Below are 15,557 nucleotides of genomic sequence, written 5' to 3'. Positions count from 1 at the left end.
AGGTGCTTTATTTCTGCCATCAGTAGGAATGGCGACTAAACAGAAGATGAAGGCAACCGTGGGGGACAGACCTCATCACAGGTGAGCTGTGCATAGACCTCATCACAGGTGAGCTGTGCATAGACTTGCATTCCCTCCATTACGGACATACGCATGAAAGACAGAAATGTGGTATGGAAGTACAGGTCAACTGGATGGTAGACTAATTATCTATCTATCTGTATCTATAATCATCTGCTATCACTTAACATTCATTTATTAAACATCTACTACATGCCAAACATGCTTCTTTATGCTTAACCATCTTTTCTATTTTCTGTAACTAACTCTTATCATGTTTTGATTTTGTAAAAAGGAATATTTAAAAGTGACCTAAAAACAAATCTATCCTGTTCACTCATTGTAGTGTCTGACTGATACATCTCGTACCTTGTGACTAGTGAACCTGGTGTTGGGAGTCGACTCTTCTGTTCTTGGTGTATGCTTTCAATGTTAGTTAGACATGAATTCCAAGCGTTGCAAAAACCATTCTGTAGAGCTTCTGTACAGCTTAATTCCCATTCAACATTTTCCCTTCATGATGTCAGACTTGCTACAAACCTCCATTCCATTCCGGTCTTCCAAAGTGGAGCAAGTTTTCAGAGTAACAGACACCCTGATATCCTAATAATCAGACCCCAAAGCAGATTAGAAAGGTTTACACGAAAGTTAAAGTCAAGTGTAATAGTTATGTTTTTTAAAACAACGACTTTTCTACGTGTGCCAAGTTTTCATCATAATGACTAGAAAGGAAATTCTCGGCAGATGGTCATAGACCCGCCCAGGTGTCTTGTGACAGCCATTAAAGTGGAATCTTAGTAGAGGTGGATGATGCTAGTGAGATATTTACATCTGTTTTCCCTCAACTAGGAAATACACTCTTGAGTGGCCTGGAGAATAACTTTATTTTTAAAAATACTCACCAAGGACATTTCCCAAGTTAGGTATCTTTTGAATCACAATAAACAGTGTTCAGCATGCTAAGGCACTAGCTCAGGGCCGAGGGACAGAGAAGCTGGGGTGAGGAAGGGCATGTGTGGCTGGCGGGGCAGTCTGTTCATATAAGAAGCCAGCGACTGCAGCGGAGAGTGGATTTGGAGGTGCCTCCTGCACCTCTCCCCGGGACTTGCTCCCTCCGTTAAAATAGTACCATAAAGGAAAGGGCAGCCACTCCCTTCTTCTGCTCCTGTTGTCTGATTTATTGCTCTTGCGGTGGTAACTGTTGGCTCTTCTTATTTGAGTGAAAGCTACACGGGCAAGACCGTGACTGTGTCATTACCGCTCCATCCCATAATGTAGAACAGTGCTGGGCACACCCTGGGCTCCCGTCCACAGTCGCTGAGCATGGGAGTGCATCCAAGTAGAAATTGCCAGTGGTCTACTGGCTGTAAGAATAAATGCTTACTATGGGACAGTACTGTTCTAGATGCTGTGCCAAGTACCAATTACCAGTGCTTACTATGGAGCAATACTGTTCCAGATACTATCCCAAGTATCAATTCATGTAACTGCATCCCTATGAGCGAGATGCAGCCATGTCCTATTTTATGGTTTGGGAAACCGGAGCACACACAGCTTTCGAAGCTTGACTGAATTCACAATGTTAGTGAGTACCGGAGGTGACTCACGGGGCTCATCCTGTAGCTCTTCTGCCCGTATTTCTGGAGTGCCCTGGAGCAAGACTGGAGACAGAGATTTAGGAAACCGTCAATGAGTTCAGATGCGAGCAGAGGCCTCCCTGGGCCTTTGAGGTGTTTAAAATTGACTTGGGGCTCCTTCTCATACCCACCACTGGGCTCAGTCCTCTCTCCTGAATGCTGGGGATTCCCGTGAGCTTGCCTTTATGGATGCCTTATTTATTCCGTTTTCCTGTTTCCATGAATTACCTGCCTGCCCTGTCTCCCTTCCCCCATGCTGCTCTGCAACCACGGGACATGGATATGAGTTTCCTGCCCTTAATTCCTTACAATGCCTTCTCCAAAGGCGTGATCACCATCTGAAGATTGCCTAGATGTTCCAAGGTCAGGGAGAGGAGACACAAAAAAGCCATCACAAAGAGCAGAAAAGTCAACATTCCATATCACTTCTCTTAAACATCTTTTGACCACCCTGCCCGGAGAATGCCCCAGTAAGTTCATCACACTGGCCCCTGGCTTCCCGTGATGTTGTTTCTTCTCGTTCTTTACTTTCTCCCCTCCTCTTGCCCTTGGACACCCCTGCCCCCAGGTCCCTGTTGGTTACTGAACAGGGAGAGAGCACTTATTCCCCTCTCTGCTCCGGGGACAGGCTCTTAGCATTGTACTTTCAATAAAGCATTCTCCATGCCTACACAAAGAGAATCCTCTTTCTGCAAAAATACGTATGTCTTGTTAAAATAACATCTCCCACTCCAGTGTTAGTACCCAGGTCCCGGTTTAGGTCATGAAAGGTCACATTGTCTAGAGTATGGGTGACATAGAATACAAATGGGCTTGAGAGGGAAGAAAGGAGACCAGAACGTGCCTGGAGCTGGACTGCTCAGGAAACGTTTGTTTCTCTTTTCTTTTCTTTTCTTTCTTTCTTTCTTTCTTTCTTTCTTTCTTTCTTTCTTTCTTTCTTCCTTTCTTTCTTTTTTTTTTTTTTTTGGTACTGGGGATGGAACCCAGGAGCATTCTACCTCTAAGCGACACCCCCAGCCCTATTTTTTAGTCTTTTATCTTGAAACAGGGTCTCACTGAGTGGCAAAGGGCCTAAGTAAGTAGCTGAGGCTGGCCACAAACTGCAAGCCTCCTGTCTCAGCCTCCTGAATGTTGGGATTACAGAGCGTATGCCACCATGCCCGGCTGGTTTTTGTTATTTTGTTTTCAACTGGGAAAGATGAGGGCAGGACCTGGCATGGGGGAAGGTCCGGGAAAGGAAGAGGATGAAGATGCTACAGGCTGTGGAGAAGCTGGTGGACCTGGCCTCTGAGAATTGAGGGGGAGGAACGGATTGCAGGACAGGAAGGACGCGTCTTCCACTCAGGGAAAATCACAGACTCCAGAGGCTGAGCTGAGTTGGGAGCCTGGGTGTGGCACGTTCCTGGTGTGAGAGCCCTTGGCCATTCTGATCTTGATGTTCTCAACAGCCCACAAGGGGTGATAAGCATGTCACGGGGTTGCTGCAGGACTTACGTGGGACGGCTCGTGCGGAGCAGGGCCCTCGGGACAAAGCTTGTTGGCTGCATCTGCAATTCCGTGATGAGTCTTTCAGTTTTTATCCCAGCCCATCACTAAGGTCATAGATCAACAAGGTGTCCTATCTGAGGTCGCTCCTCTGTTTACTCCACCTTCTCATTGCCGTCTGGAATTTTGAGTATGCTTTGAAGGTTAACCTTGGACTTGTTTTCAACAGGCCAGACCTGGCCAGTACATTTATGGTTGTTTTTTCCTCTTCCTCTCCTCTTTTTCCTCCTCCTTCTTCCTTTTCCCCTTCTTCCTCTTCCTCTCCCTTCTTCTTCTTCTTCCTCCTTCTTCTTTTCCTCCTTTTTCTTTTTATTCTTCTCTTCCTTCACCTTCTTCCTCATTTTCCTCCTCCTCCTCTCCCTTCTCCTCCTCCCTCTTCTTTCTCCTCCTCCTCTTCTTCTTCCTCCTCTTCTTTTCTTTTTATTCTCCTTCTCCTGCTCCTTCTTTCCCTTCTTCCTCTTCTTCCTCTTCACCTGAAGCCCTTCCCAAGGGCTCATCCCACCTCACACCTCCCTCTTGCCTTGTGTCTGGCCTCTTCCCGTAGTTTCCTGTTTGCTGCCTCTAGACAGTTGAATCCTCAAGTTACGATCTACACTGATTTCTGCGGAAATGGCTATTGTTACTCCTGATGTTCCTGTTGGTCAGTCTGCAGAGGGCATTTTCCGACTGTATTTCACTTGACCTCTGCAGCATCTGCAACCTGCGACAAGTGTCTCCTACAACCCCTTCTCTCTCTGCTCCGCTGCTTCCTGGGGTTCCTCCATCTCCCCTTGCTCACCATTTCAAGCTACAATTTGTCAGTTTTGGCTTTTAGCCCGTTTTTCTTCCTAGAGGCTCATGGCCATGGCTCAGTATACCTGAAATAATATACTTTCTCTTCAAGCCACCTGCTTCTGTGTGCAGTAGAGGACTCACCACAAGTCCAAGCCACTCTGGCCCCCAGCTGCAACCACCTTCAGGCTAAATAATTAACCACCAGCACAAGACGAGAGAGGCACCCAGCCGAGCAGACACTCCAGCCTCCTCCATACCCACCATTGCCTCCCAGCTGACCGTTGTCACCACTGCCCCACCTGGCATTAAAGGCAGCTACTTCCTCTTTTACTGAGTCGGAGTACTTGCCCCTTTGGTTTTCCTCAGAGGTAAAATCTCAACCTTGAATGACAGTAGGTCCTTCTTTTATCCCTTTTGGGCTCCGATCTGTTCTCTCTCAACTCTGTACCTCTTGTTTACCCTCTCCATCAACTCTGCTGGACTAGCCAATCTCTCATTCACCCCCTCCAAATTTTCATTTCAGAGGCATCCATATCTAAAGACCTGTTTTAAACTTCTTCCTCTTAGCCGGGCGTGGTGGTGCACGCTTGTAATCCCCGTGCTTGGGAGGCTGAGACAGGAGGATCGCACAGGTTCGAAGCCAGCCTCAGCTACTTAGTGAGGCTCTCAGCAACTTAGTGAGACTCTGTTTCCAAATAAAATATAAAATAGGTCTGGGAGTATAGCCCGGAGGTAGAAAGCCTCTGGGTTCCACCCCCAGTACCACCAAAAAATAAAATAAATAAATAAATAAATAAATAAATAAATAAACTTCTTCCTCTTATTAAAGGTCCCCTAGAGGCCTCAACCCCTTCCTCTGCAAGTCCTGTGAAGGTTTACATTCTCAGGGTGTGTTTTGCTGTTGGACCTGTGGATGCTAGCTTGCTATGCGGTATTCTTTGCAATCTGATAACATATTTTCCTGAGGAAGAGACACACCCAGAGGATGAGAAGGTACACAGGAGGAAAGTATCACAAATCAACTCAGAATTAACAGCCACTGACAGAAGGAGAGGAAGTGGCAGCTGGGTAAACAAACAGCTGCTCAAAGAGACTGAAAAATGGCACCCAGTGGCCACAAATGCCTGGGGGAGCGGCCGAGAAATGCTAGGAAAACGAGTATGTAAGGGGAGGAAATGAGCTCGCCCCTGGAATAATAGCTGGGGCACTGGAACAGGAAGTAAGTAATAGAGTGTGACAGTGAAGTGATCGTGGGGAGAAAATTAGAACAGACTATGCAAAAGAAGCATATGTCTACAATGACATCAACTCTGGAAATAAATTAGCCATCATTTATGTCACTTTTTTTTAAAAAAAGTGTGTTTTTAAAATAGCGAAGACAACATAATGACATTAAAAACTTCTAAAACAGTATGCTATCATCTTAAGTTATTATATCAAGAAGAGTACACTAAAAACTCACAGTTGGCTGGGCGTGGTGGCGCACGCTTGTAATCCCCGCGCTTGGGAGGCGGAGACAGGAGGATCGTGCTGGTTCGAAGCCAGCCTCGCTGAGTTAACCAGTGTGTTCATTTACTGTGTATTATTCTAACATTTCGCATGCATGTAACTATAAAAAGTATATTTTTACCTTGTATGACACACATTTGTATATAGTAAACCATTGTACAGTATTGAGTAGTAATGCTCAACTTAATTTTTCTTTTCTTTTCTTTCTTTCTTTTCTTTCTTTTTTTGCAATACTGGGGATGGAACCCAGGGCATTCTACCTCCGAATTATACCCTCAGCTCTATTCTTTATTCTTTATTTTGAAACAGGGTCTCACTGAGTTGCAGAGGGCCTCACTAAGTAGCTGAGGCTGTTCTCAAACCACGGTCCTCCAGTCTCAGCCTCCCCAATGCTGGGATTGCAAGTGTGCGCCACCATGCCCGGCTCAACTTCATTTTTCTCAGTAACATTTTGTTCTGGAAATATTTCTACTTCGATACAAATAGAGCCGTGTTCTTAAAAGAATTTCCCTTTAAAAGAACTGCAGTACCATGGATTTAGTGTTGCTGTCACACAATTTATTTGGCTTTCTCGTAGTGATGGGCATCTATATGGATTCTAATTCCCTGCACACTTCAGCAAACATCCACAGATACTGCTATGCCCTGTATCTAGCATGCCCCCAAGGCCTGCGTGTAGAACAGGCTTGGTCCCAGCCTGTCATGCTTTGGAGAGGTGGTGGAACTTTTAGGAGGTCGGGTATAAAGGGAGGAAGTTAGTTCATTGGTATTTGGAAGATAGCGGGAACCCGGCCCCTTCTTCTTCTCTTCTTCCTCCTCCTCCTCCTCCTCCTCCTCCTCCTCCTCCTCCTCCTCCTCCTCCTCCTCCTCCTCCTCCTCCTTTGTCTTCTCTCTCCCTCTCTCTCTCTCTCTCTCTCCCTCTCTCTCTCCCTCTCCCTCTCCCTCTCCCTCCCTCTCCCTCTCCCTCTCCCTCTCTCTGCTTCACAGCCTTCATGATGTTGGCAGACCTCCCTTTGATGTACTGTGTTGTCACCGGCCCAAATTACATAAACTGAAATCTCTCAAACTGAGCCATGGCAAACCTTTTCCTATGTTAGGTTGATTTATCTCAGGTAATTGTTACAGTAAAGGAAACTGACTAACGCAGATGTTTACTTAGTGCCATGTGCCAGGCACCTGTCTGGCGTTTAGCAGGAAACAAAGTCCCTCCCCTTGTAGATGTTCAAGAAGACAGGAACAGTAAATAAAGGCATGCATATATAATGAAATGTCATACCATGATTGATAGGTACTATAAAGAAAGACCTCAAAGATGACGGATGAGGGATGATGGGGTCAGGAAAGGTTTCTCTGAGCCAAGACCTAAGAAGTGAAAGAGGATATTGTACAAATATCGACACACCTGTTACAAAACAGCGTGAATGGGTAGGTGTGCGTGCTCGAAATGCCAGACCGCCTTCCAAACTTCAGTCACTGTTCAGACTACCATCTGAAGCACATGGCTACGGGCTGAGCTTTCCTACCTCAAAAAGCAGAAATGTTCTTTTGAACAGCCTTTTTTCCCCTTGTGTTTTATGTGAAATCAGCATGCTTAATTACAGTTGCTAAGGGTGCAATATGTCTCTTGACCTGTGGAACAGTAAAAACGCAGCTCCCTGCTGGTCCTGACACAGCTCCCTCCCCTGGGGCTCCATGCTCTCCTGACCTCCCAGTCACCAGGCGAGCGGTCACCGCTTACCTGAGTGTCTGCTAAGTGTAGTCCACATCTGAGACAAAAAGTATTTGTTATTCCATGCAACTTTTCATTTCCACCCAGATCTGATAACGCCTCTCTCTCCGTGCAGTGGCAATTCATGTCCCAGGTCCCCTTGGAGCAGTGGTGGCTCTCCTCTCACGACTACCAAACACATCCGACTGTCGGGTGCACTTTCCTTGTGGTCGATGTCTTTCCTGGAGCTGTCTCTCCTACTCAAAGAATCTGACTGAGCTATTTTCCTGGAGCTTTTTATTTAATATATTGCTATATTTTTAAAGTGCTAGCAACTCTTTTTATGACCCAAAGTTTTTTTTTTTTTAATGAGCACCCTATTCTGGATGCCATAGCAATTAATATTTCTCTTTTTAAAATTTATTTCTTATTTTTATTGTAGCACTTTTATTGGTGCATTATAGTCCCACATCATGATGTAAACCACAGGGTTAGAGACACACATGCACACAGCACTTGGTGGGCTTTCCCCAGCTCCCTCCCCAACCCCCACCTGGCCCACACAGGGTACTGAGTTTGGCTTTGGTATTCTTACATATGTACATGTCCTTGGACGTGTTTCCTTCATTGACCCTCCCTCTCCTCCCACCCCTTCCCCTGACCAATCCCTTGTTCCCTGGAGTTTCTCCAGTATCTGGATTCTCTCTTGTATCCTGAATACTCCCTAGTTTCTGCATAAGAGAAAAAACTCCAGCAATTAATATTTCTTTTTTCTTTTTTTGGTGGTACCGGGGTTCCTGGAAGCCCTTCTACCTCCGGGCTACACTCCCAGAACTATTTTTACATTTTTATTTGGGAACAGGGTCTCCTAAGCCAGTGCGCGCGGCTGGCTTCGAACCTGCGCCATCCTCCTGTCTCCGCCTCCCAAGTGTGGGGATTACAAGTGTGTGCCACCACGCCCGGCCAGCAATGAATATTTCTAAATAAACTAACTAGAGGTTGTTGTGGGATTTTGTCATTGTTTTGCTTTTATTTATTTATTTTTCATGGTACTGGGAATCTACCACTGAGCTGCCTCCACAGACCTTTTTATTTGATTTTTAACTTTGAGACAGAGTCTCAGAGTTGTCCAGGCTGACTTGAAGCTTGTGACCTTCCTGTCTCAGCCTTCCAAGTCATTGGGAATATAGGCAGGTGCCACTGTGCCAGACTAATCGTAAACTGTCTAGAGTTTTCTTCTGCTCCTTGGATGACCTTAGTGTCCTCCGTGTTCCTTTGTTCTGATTTGAACTGACACCTGTGTCTTCGGAGCTTGGTCCTCTGCTCTTGTTTGGGTGTTGGAAGCTCTGTGTGGACTCTGTACCTACCATTGAGTAAGCTTTTGCTCTGGGTTGTGAAAGCGGCAAGTTGCTTCCTCTTGGTGGTTTACAAACGGTGTCATGTATAGTGCTCTTCTCTGGGGTGAATGGGAGCTAGCACCCTGGCTGAGGGTGTTGTATGAGTTTAGAGTTCCCAGTATTTGGGGGGCTGAGACAAGCTACCTGGGCACATATGCACTGGTTTTGCCTCAAGGCTGACACCCTCTCCAACATACACATCAGTAAATGACCAGTGCAAGGTTTCCAGGTTAGACCCTTCTTCCCAGGTTCCCCAGGAGCCGATCAACAATCTAGCTGATTGTTCTAGAATACACCCTTCCCAGCACCTCCTGCTCTGAGTGGCGGGCACTGCTTCCTTTTAGAGAAAACCCCAGCAAATTAGCTTATGTCCTGGTCTCCTAAAGTAGACTATCTGGTTTTTAAGGTAACCCAGATTTGAGACCCAGGAGGGATTTCTTTCTTTACTATTTTCAGAGTGGATATGGATTTTCAATACCATTGTTTCTCCTATTTCTGGAGATATTTTGAAAGAAAAAAAATGAGCCCTTACCCTTTATTTATTCTGTTAAGTTTGCATTTTGATTAGCAATCTATAAGCAAATTATTATTTATGCTAATTGAAACCTTTTAGTTTGTATTTTTAAATCTCATATCAATATATCTATTTAGACTAATTTTATCAATATTGATTTTCTATTTATAATATTTCCTATAAAATTTTTTAGAGTAATTTTCTTTTGATTTTAGCCATCTTTTTTCTCTGGCCCTTCTACAGGGTAGTGATTCTGCCTACAGATCCTGTTCTCAGTTCTCGATTTGTCTGTGTATAGGGGAAACTGGGAAAGTTAACGTGTGGATCAAGAACATGAAGGAACCATGAGAGAGGTCCCTTCCTTCTAGGCTTGAGGAATGTACCTGCCGTTCTTGGCGAGCAGAGTCAGTAACGCTGATATCTACGCATGGTCCCGTGGACTCGTGGATGCATAACGCTAGCTTCACGGGTTCATGATGAGCCTGCCAACATGGCAGCCCCGGCTTCCCTCGGCTGGTTGTAGCCGCTGCTTTTCATAGACTCTGCTGCCCTGTCTGCATGGAGCTTGAGATGGGTGATCCCCTTGAAGGAAAGAAGCACAGGGCGGTAAGACCCTAGACAGGTGAACGGTCCTTTTCCCTTTATTTCCTTTCCCCTCCTCTGCTTCACTCGAGCTCCCTGGGCAGCTCCTTACTTGGTGTCCAGATGCCAGCCTGGAGCACCTTTTCTGCATTTTTTGGATGCATGTTGACTGCTGTAATAAGACCTCTAAGCAGTCCCTCCCGGGTAGGTTCCTGTCACCATAGAGTGATGTCTGTATAGATTAGAGACACCTGAAAGGGTTTTTGCCAAGTTCCTTATCTTCAGAAACAGTTCCCACCTTCCCGTCTCCCACATCCAGGGACAGCGACTCCTCACAGGTGTTAGTCCTCCTGTGGCGAAACCTTCCCTCCTGGTTTAGCTGTGGCTCTTTATATGCTCTTTCCCTAAAAAGGTGTGTTTATTTATTTATTCATTTGTTTATTTTCATCTATTGCTTTTTTATTGGTGCATTCTAGTTATACATCATTACAAGGTCCAAGTAATAGAAACATACACACACATAGCACCTGTGTGTTGCCCTCTGGGTCTTATCTCTCTCTCTCTCTCTCTCTCTCTCTCTCTCTCTCGCTCTCTCGCTCTCTCGCTCACTCTCTCTCATCTATAATATTAAAATTGCTGTTGATGACTTCATATGTGAGCACAGGATGGGAATTAAACTCTCATACTATTACCCAGCAATACCATTCTTGGGGGTCTTCCCAGAGGAATTGAAGTCCTCTCTGGAGCTTAACGTGGACCCCACTCACTCTTCCGAGGAAGACTTACTTTTTTCATCGTATTCTACAGTATTCTGCAAATATCAGCCACTGCATTTGGAACACTGTTTTGTACTTATTTATATTTTTGTTTCCACAACCTGACTTGAATTTCTCGAGGCAAAAACCGGGGTCTTGTTTTTTTATTTTCCAATGTCTGACACACAGGAGGTGTACCATTAATTTTAGTTGGTGACATTTCAATCAAAGTGCTCTCTTTATGCAGTCAAACCTGAGAACAGGAAAGGAGAGTTCTCTGGGGGAAGAAAAGTGGGCAACTCTTAGAGATATTTCAGAATAGTAAGAGTTCTTTCTTTTTCCACATAATATTATAGTGATAACAGCATGAATTAACCTGAATTCTGACAGAATCATGGAATTTCTGTGGGAAGAGTGTCTTAGAAGTAATTCTTTTGATTTGCAGATGAGGATACCTGTACTATTCTTAGGTCAGACCACACACGTCGCTCTTATCAACCCTCACGAATTCATGAGCATTAAACCACTTTACATTCCAGGCAGATGCATTTTGGAAAAGAAGAAAGAATATAATGCATTGTAGTTCAGAAGAATGCCATTAAGAAATGTTGAGTTTAGGCATTAGGGCGGGAGAAAGCCGGGCTGCTCTTCAGAGATCACTGGTACGTTCAAGGAGGATTTTAAGTACAAGTGAAGTGTTTTTCATGTGTTTTGCAGAGATGATTTGAGCCATCAGAAGACCGTAGAGTAGATTCTGACGAGCTTCTTTTCCTTGAGGTTTAATTGAGCCTCTTCTCTTTAATAGGTTTCAGAACCTGCTGTGGTCCAGAAAGACATTTGTGGACAACATGAAAATCTATAACCATAGCTATATCTACATGCCTGCCTTTTCTATGAAGACGGGGACAGAGCCATCCCTCCGGGTTTATTACACACTGTCTGACGTCGGTGCCAACCAAACAGTGCTCTTTGCCAACCCCAACTTCCTGCGTAGCATTGGAAAGTTCTGGAAGAGCAGGGGAATCCATGCCAAGCGCCTGTCCACAGGACTCTTTCTGGTGAGCGCAGCCCTGGGCCTGTGTGAGGAGGTGGCCATCTATGGCTTCTGGCCCTTCTCCGTGAACATGCATGGGCAGCCTATCAGCCACCACTACTACGACAACGTCTTGCCCTTCTCTGGCTTCCACGCCATGCCCGAGGAGTTTCTCCAGCTCTGGTATCTCCATAAAGTCGGCGCATTGAGAATGCAACTGGACCCGTGCGAGGAGCCCGCGGGCCAGCCCACTTCCTAGGGACATCGGAAGAAGGGGGCTGAGCAGGGGCACTTCCATAGGCTCTGTGTGACTCCAAATGGAGTCAAGTTGTTTCATGGATTTGCACGGGCCACTTGGAATCATAAGCCAAGACACACACACACACACACACACACACACACACACACACACACACGCAAAACTTCCTGGTTAATATTGGCTTGGAGGTCAGAAAAGACACAAAACAGCCTATGAAAGGCCCCGCAGCACACGGTGGATCTACAGCCCGTAAGATGCCAAGGAGGTGATGTTGATAAAGCACATTTATGTGGTCGGGATCTAGAAGAGGCGACTTCAGAGCAAGGTGAACTCTGGTTACTGAGGCTGAAGAAGTACTTGAGGTAGAGAGGAAGGAAATCCTGGGGCCAAAGTGTTTTTGATTGTCAACACAAACTGGTTTAACCCCATCTTAAAAAAGACCTGTCTTATTAAGACTGGCATTAGAACTGTAGGTTTTTAAAAAAAATTCATTATTTTTGCTCTATTTGGGGGCAGTGGGTGGGTGATGGGGTAGATTTGAAGAAATCCCTTATTGAGTAATAAAGATACAAAATGCTACAGCCGATCATTGTGATTTGTCGAACCAAGTCTGTACTAACCACGGTCCCCTCCATGTCTGAAGTCTTAAGTAAGAATTACTGCTCCCCCTGTGTCAGGTCTTTGTAGACAATGTGATGCACCCTGGTGTTTACACTGTGTTGATCCATAGTCTGGATAATATAAGCCACTTCCCTCTTCAGAATCTAGGACATAAATTCAATCCTAGATGTGCATTATATGAGCCTGTCTCCATTGACATTATTATTTTAGCGTGTAAAGGCGACAAATTGCATTACTTATTGCTAAATTGGCATAATAATCGCCTTCATAACTTAATGTTTAGACATGAAGCAAAGCCCAGTGAGGTAAATGTGGAAAACAGATCAGAAGGCTAGTCCCTTTCCATCTAAAATGGCATATTCACACCAAGTTAAATCATAGATATGCAAATGGGCAGGTCCACACTTCACGTAAACAAAACTGGTGGAACCCTGAAATAAGTAAGTCGAGCTCAAGCATGATCAGAAATGGCAGGAACCCGGCATGAGCGTTGGGACCACCAACCCGTTGTGTAGCGCCCACTCTGTGCGGATGTAGGAATCGCTAGCTTACTAGCTGCATACCAGTTTGGGGTGCAAGTGCTACTACCCCCAAAATGCTCAGTCCAGAATGAGCACAGTTGTTGCGATCATTCTGACTCCCACCCGTATCTCATGGACGCACCGTATATTGCACATGGCCACACAGGGGTGGTTCAAACAAGTGCCGGGGTAAGAGTTTGTGGCTGTTTCCTTCCTAGCAGCCTGGGCTACTCAGCATCTTGTTAACAGCAGTTCTGACACACACCAGGAAACCCCACTGACATTCTGAGCAGCTAAGTGTGTCTACGCTGAAGGATGTCTCTTGTCTTTATGTCCAGGGCTATCTTAAGAGACTCTAGAACTCATTGTCTTCCTCCTGATTGTCAACAAAATGTAGGTAAATTGTTCCCCAAAATTCTACTTAGATATGATGGTAGAAACTTAGCATCCTAAAAGGATTTAAAGCAGAGATTGTTTTTTCCAAAGTAGTTTAACTTATAAGAGATTAAAGTAAAAAAGCCCTTGGGAAAAATTCTCCATCATCGGAATAGGAGATATCTAAATGTGACTGAACATGGAGGTTATTCTAGAAATTAGCATTTAAAATGTGACTGATTGTCATAACACAGATCAGACTGGTACATAGAGAGTTAAGAGCTTGAGAGTATCGATTCCGTACAGAACTAGTTGGCTGTTTAGATGCTGTGTAGAAGATGGTAGGTACTACAAGTGAGTGGTGGCAAGCATTCACGTTTGTGCAATTCTGAATATATTGCCTCTTTTGAGCTATTGTTATTATTTAATGACTGCCTGAAAAAGAAATGCATTTTTCTTATCAATGTGCTTCATTAAAAATGTAAAAGGGCTGATGAAAAACACGTACAAAGAATAATGAAATGTGTCGCTCAAATAATTTAGACTAAGTCTTAAAATTGGTAAAATGTGATTAATGAGTTCATAAAGCCTCTCACGTGCAGCTCCGTGGTAAATGCTGTCCGAAAGTTTTACATTGTTATGATTCTTGGGGTAGATTTATGCAATCCATTTGTACGGTGTTAGCATATACCTTTTAAAAACTATTCTCTGTGGCTTCTGCCAGGGCTGCGGTATCTCATGAGGCAGGTACTTCTCTACCGAGCAGTCTTCCTCTGGCGCCCTCACCCTGATTCAACCATGCTGGTAATGTGGGATGGGTAGCAGCCAGGAGGGGTCCTGCTAAACACCCCCCAGTCGCAGAGCAGCCCCTGACAATTACCCAGCCTAAAGCTTCAGTAGTGCCAGGACTGAGCATCCTAGAGCAGAGGAGAATGAAAGGCGATGGACTGGTCCATGTTACTTTCACTTAAGGATGCTCATGTATGCTTGATCTCTTCTAAGTGTGACTGAAACTTGGTTTCTTAGGATTGACTACAGCTTGGCGTCACTTGATAGGGACAGCTATGTGTGCTGTGTGTACACCATTTTCTGTGCTTGGTTAGATAGATGTGTCTAGACAGTTTGTGCATGTGTGTGTGCGCGCGCACGTGTGTGTGCACGCATGTAGCATAAAGTCATGCATCTCTGTGCCTATTGAAATATATGCACTCCTAAGGAAGGATCTTTTGAGGCGAATCTTTGGAGCACACTGTAACATTCTATCACTCTTAAGAAGTTGGATTCTAAATGCTGTTTACTTGATTTTATTAGAAATTAAAACCTTTAGCATTGGGGCTGCCTGGTACTTTACCAAATTTGGACAGTTTTATTTTAGTACTTATGGCCCTTAAGATTCAGCACAACTTTAGGTTCAATCCTTAGTACTGCCAAAAAAAAAAAAAAAAAAAAAAAAGCAAAACAACAACAAAAACAGATTCAGCTAAAAAAAAAACATATAGGTAATCTGGGCATGGTGGCACACATTTGTAATCCCAGTACTTGGGAGGCTGAAACAGGAGGTTCACAAGTTCTTGGCTAGCCTCAGCTACTTAGTGAGGCCCTCCACAATTTAGAGAGAACCTGTTTCAAAATAAAGAATAAAAAAAAATAGGTCTGGGAGTGTAGCTTAGAGATAGAATGCCCCTGGGTTCCATCCCTAGTACTGAAAAAAAAGGAATAAAAAATAAGGCTCAGGGCGTATCTTGGAAGTAGAATGCTCCTGGGTTCAATCCTCAGGACTAAAACAGAAAACAAAAGACATACGGGTTATTGTAGACATACTCAGGGGCATCCCTTTCTACCATCAGACTAATTTTTTAAGTTGTTTGTTTTAAAGTCGGGGTTGATGAAAACTAGGTTGCTTCATGAAAAGGGAAGTATGGAGAAAGAACAATTGTGAGTGTCCTGTTGGGACTTTTTGTTTTTATTATCCCCCATTTGAGAATTGCATTGGTTCTAAAGCTCATGAATGAGAATGGTCTCTTTTTCATTTTAACCAAACTTCCGTACAGTTAAGGTAGGTAAAGAGTTCACTCATTCCCTAAGAAAGAAAATCAGTGTTTTGCAGTGCAACATCATTATATGGTACAGAGCTTTTGGACATAAAAGATTTACTTAGACTAGTTTACCAAAAGCATATACAAAATATCCGCCTAAAATGTACAATTCTCACACAAGAAATTGGGGAAGAATTCACTGGGTTTCATTTCTGCATAGTCTGCTCTTTG

At 44.4% G+C, this 15,557-nt stretch overlaps 1 protein-coding gene across 1 annotated transcript in view; it reads left to right on the top strand.

Annotated features, from left to right (window-relative positions):
• ST8SIA1 (ST8 alpha-N-acetyl-neuraminide alpha-2,8-sialyltransferase 1) overlaps window positions 1–11,773 on the top strand; it is a gene marked incomplete at both ends in the record, with an annotated part of 110,721 nt that extends 98,948 nt beyond the window's left edge. The window contains one exon of the mRNA XM_080706222.1: window positions 11,287–11,773. Coding sequence (XP_080562348.1) covers window positions 11,287–11,773 — 487 coding nt within the window. The remainder of the gene's footprint in view (window positions 1–11,286) is intronic.
• Between the last annotated feature and the right edge of the window lie 3,784 nt (window positions 11,774–15,557).

The sequence above is a fragment of the Muscardinus avellanarius genome (assembly GCF_963383645.1).
Source record: "Muscardinus avellanarius genome assembly, chromosome: 11".
Classification (NCBI taxonomy): domain Eukaryota; kingdom Metazoa; phylum Chordata; class Mammalia; order Rodentia; family Gliridae; genus Muscardinus; species Muscardinus avellanarius.
Note: the sequence above shows the minus strand (reverse complement) of the source record. Positions and strands in the feature narration are given on the sequence as shown.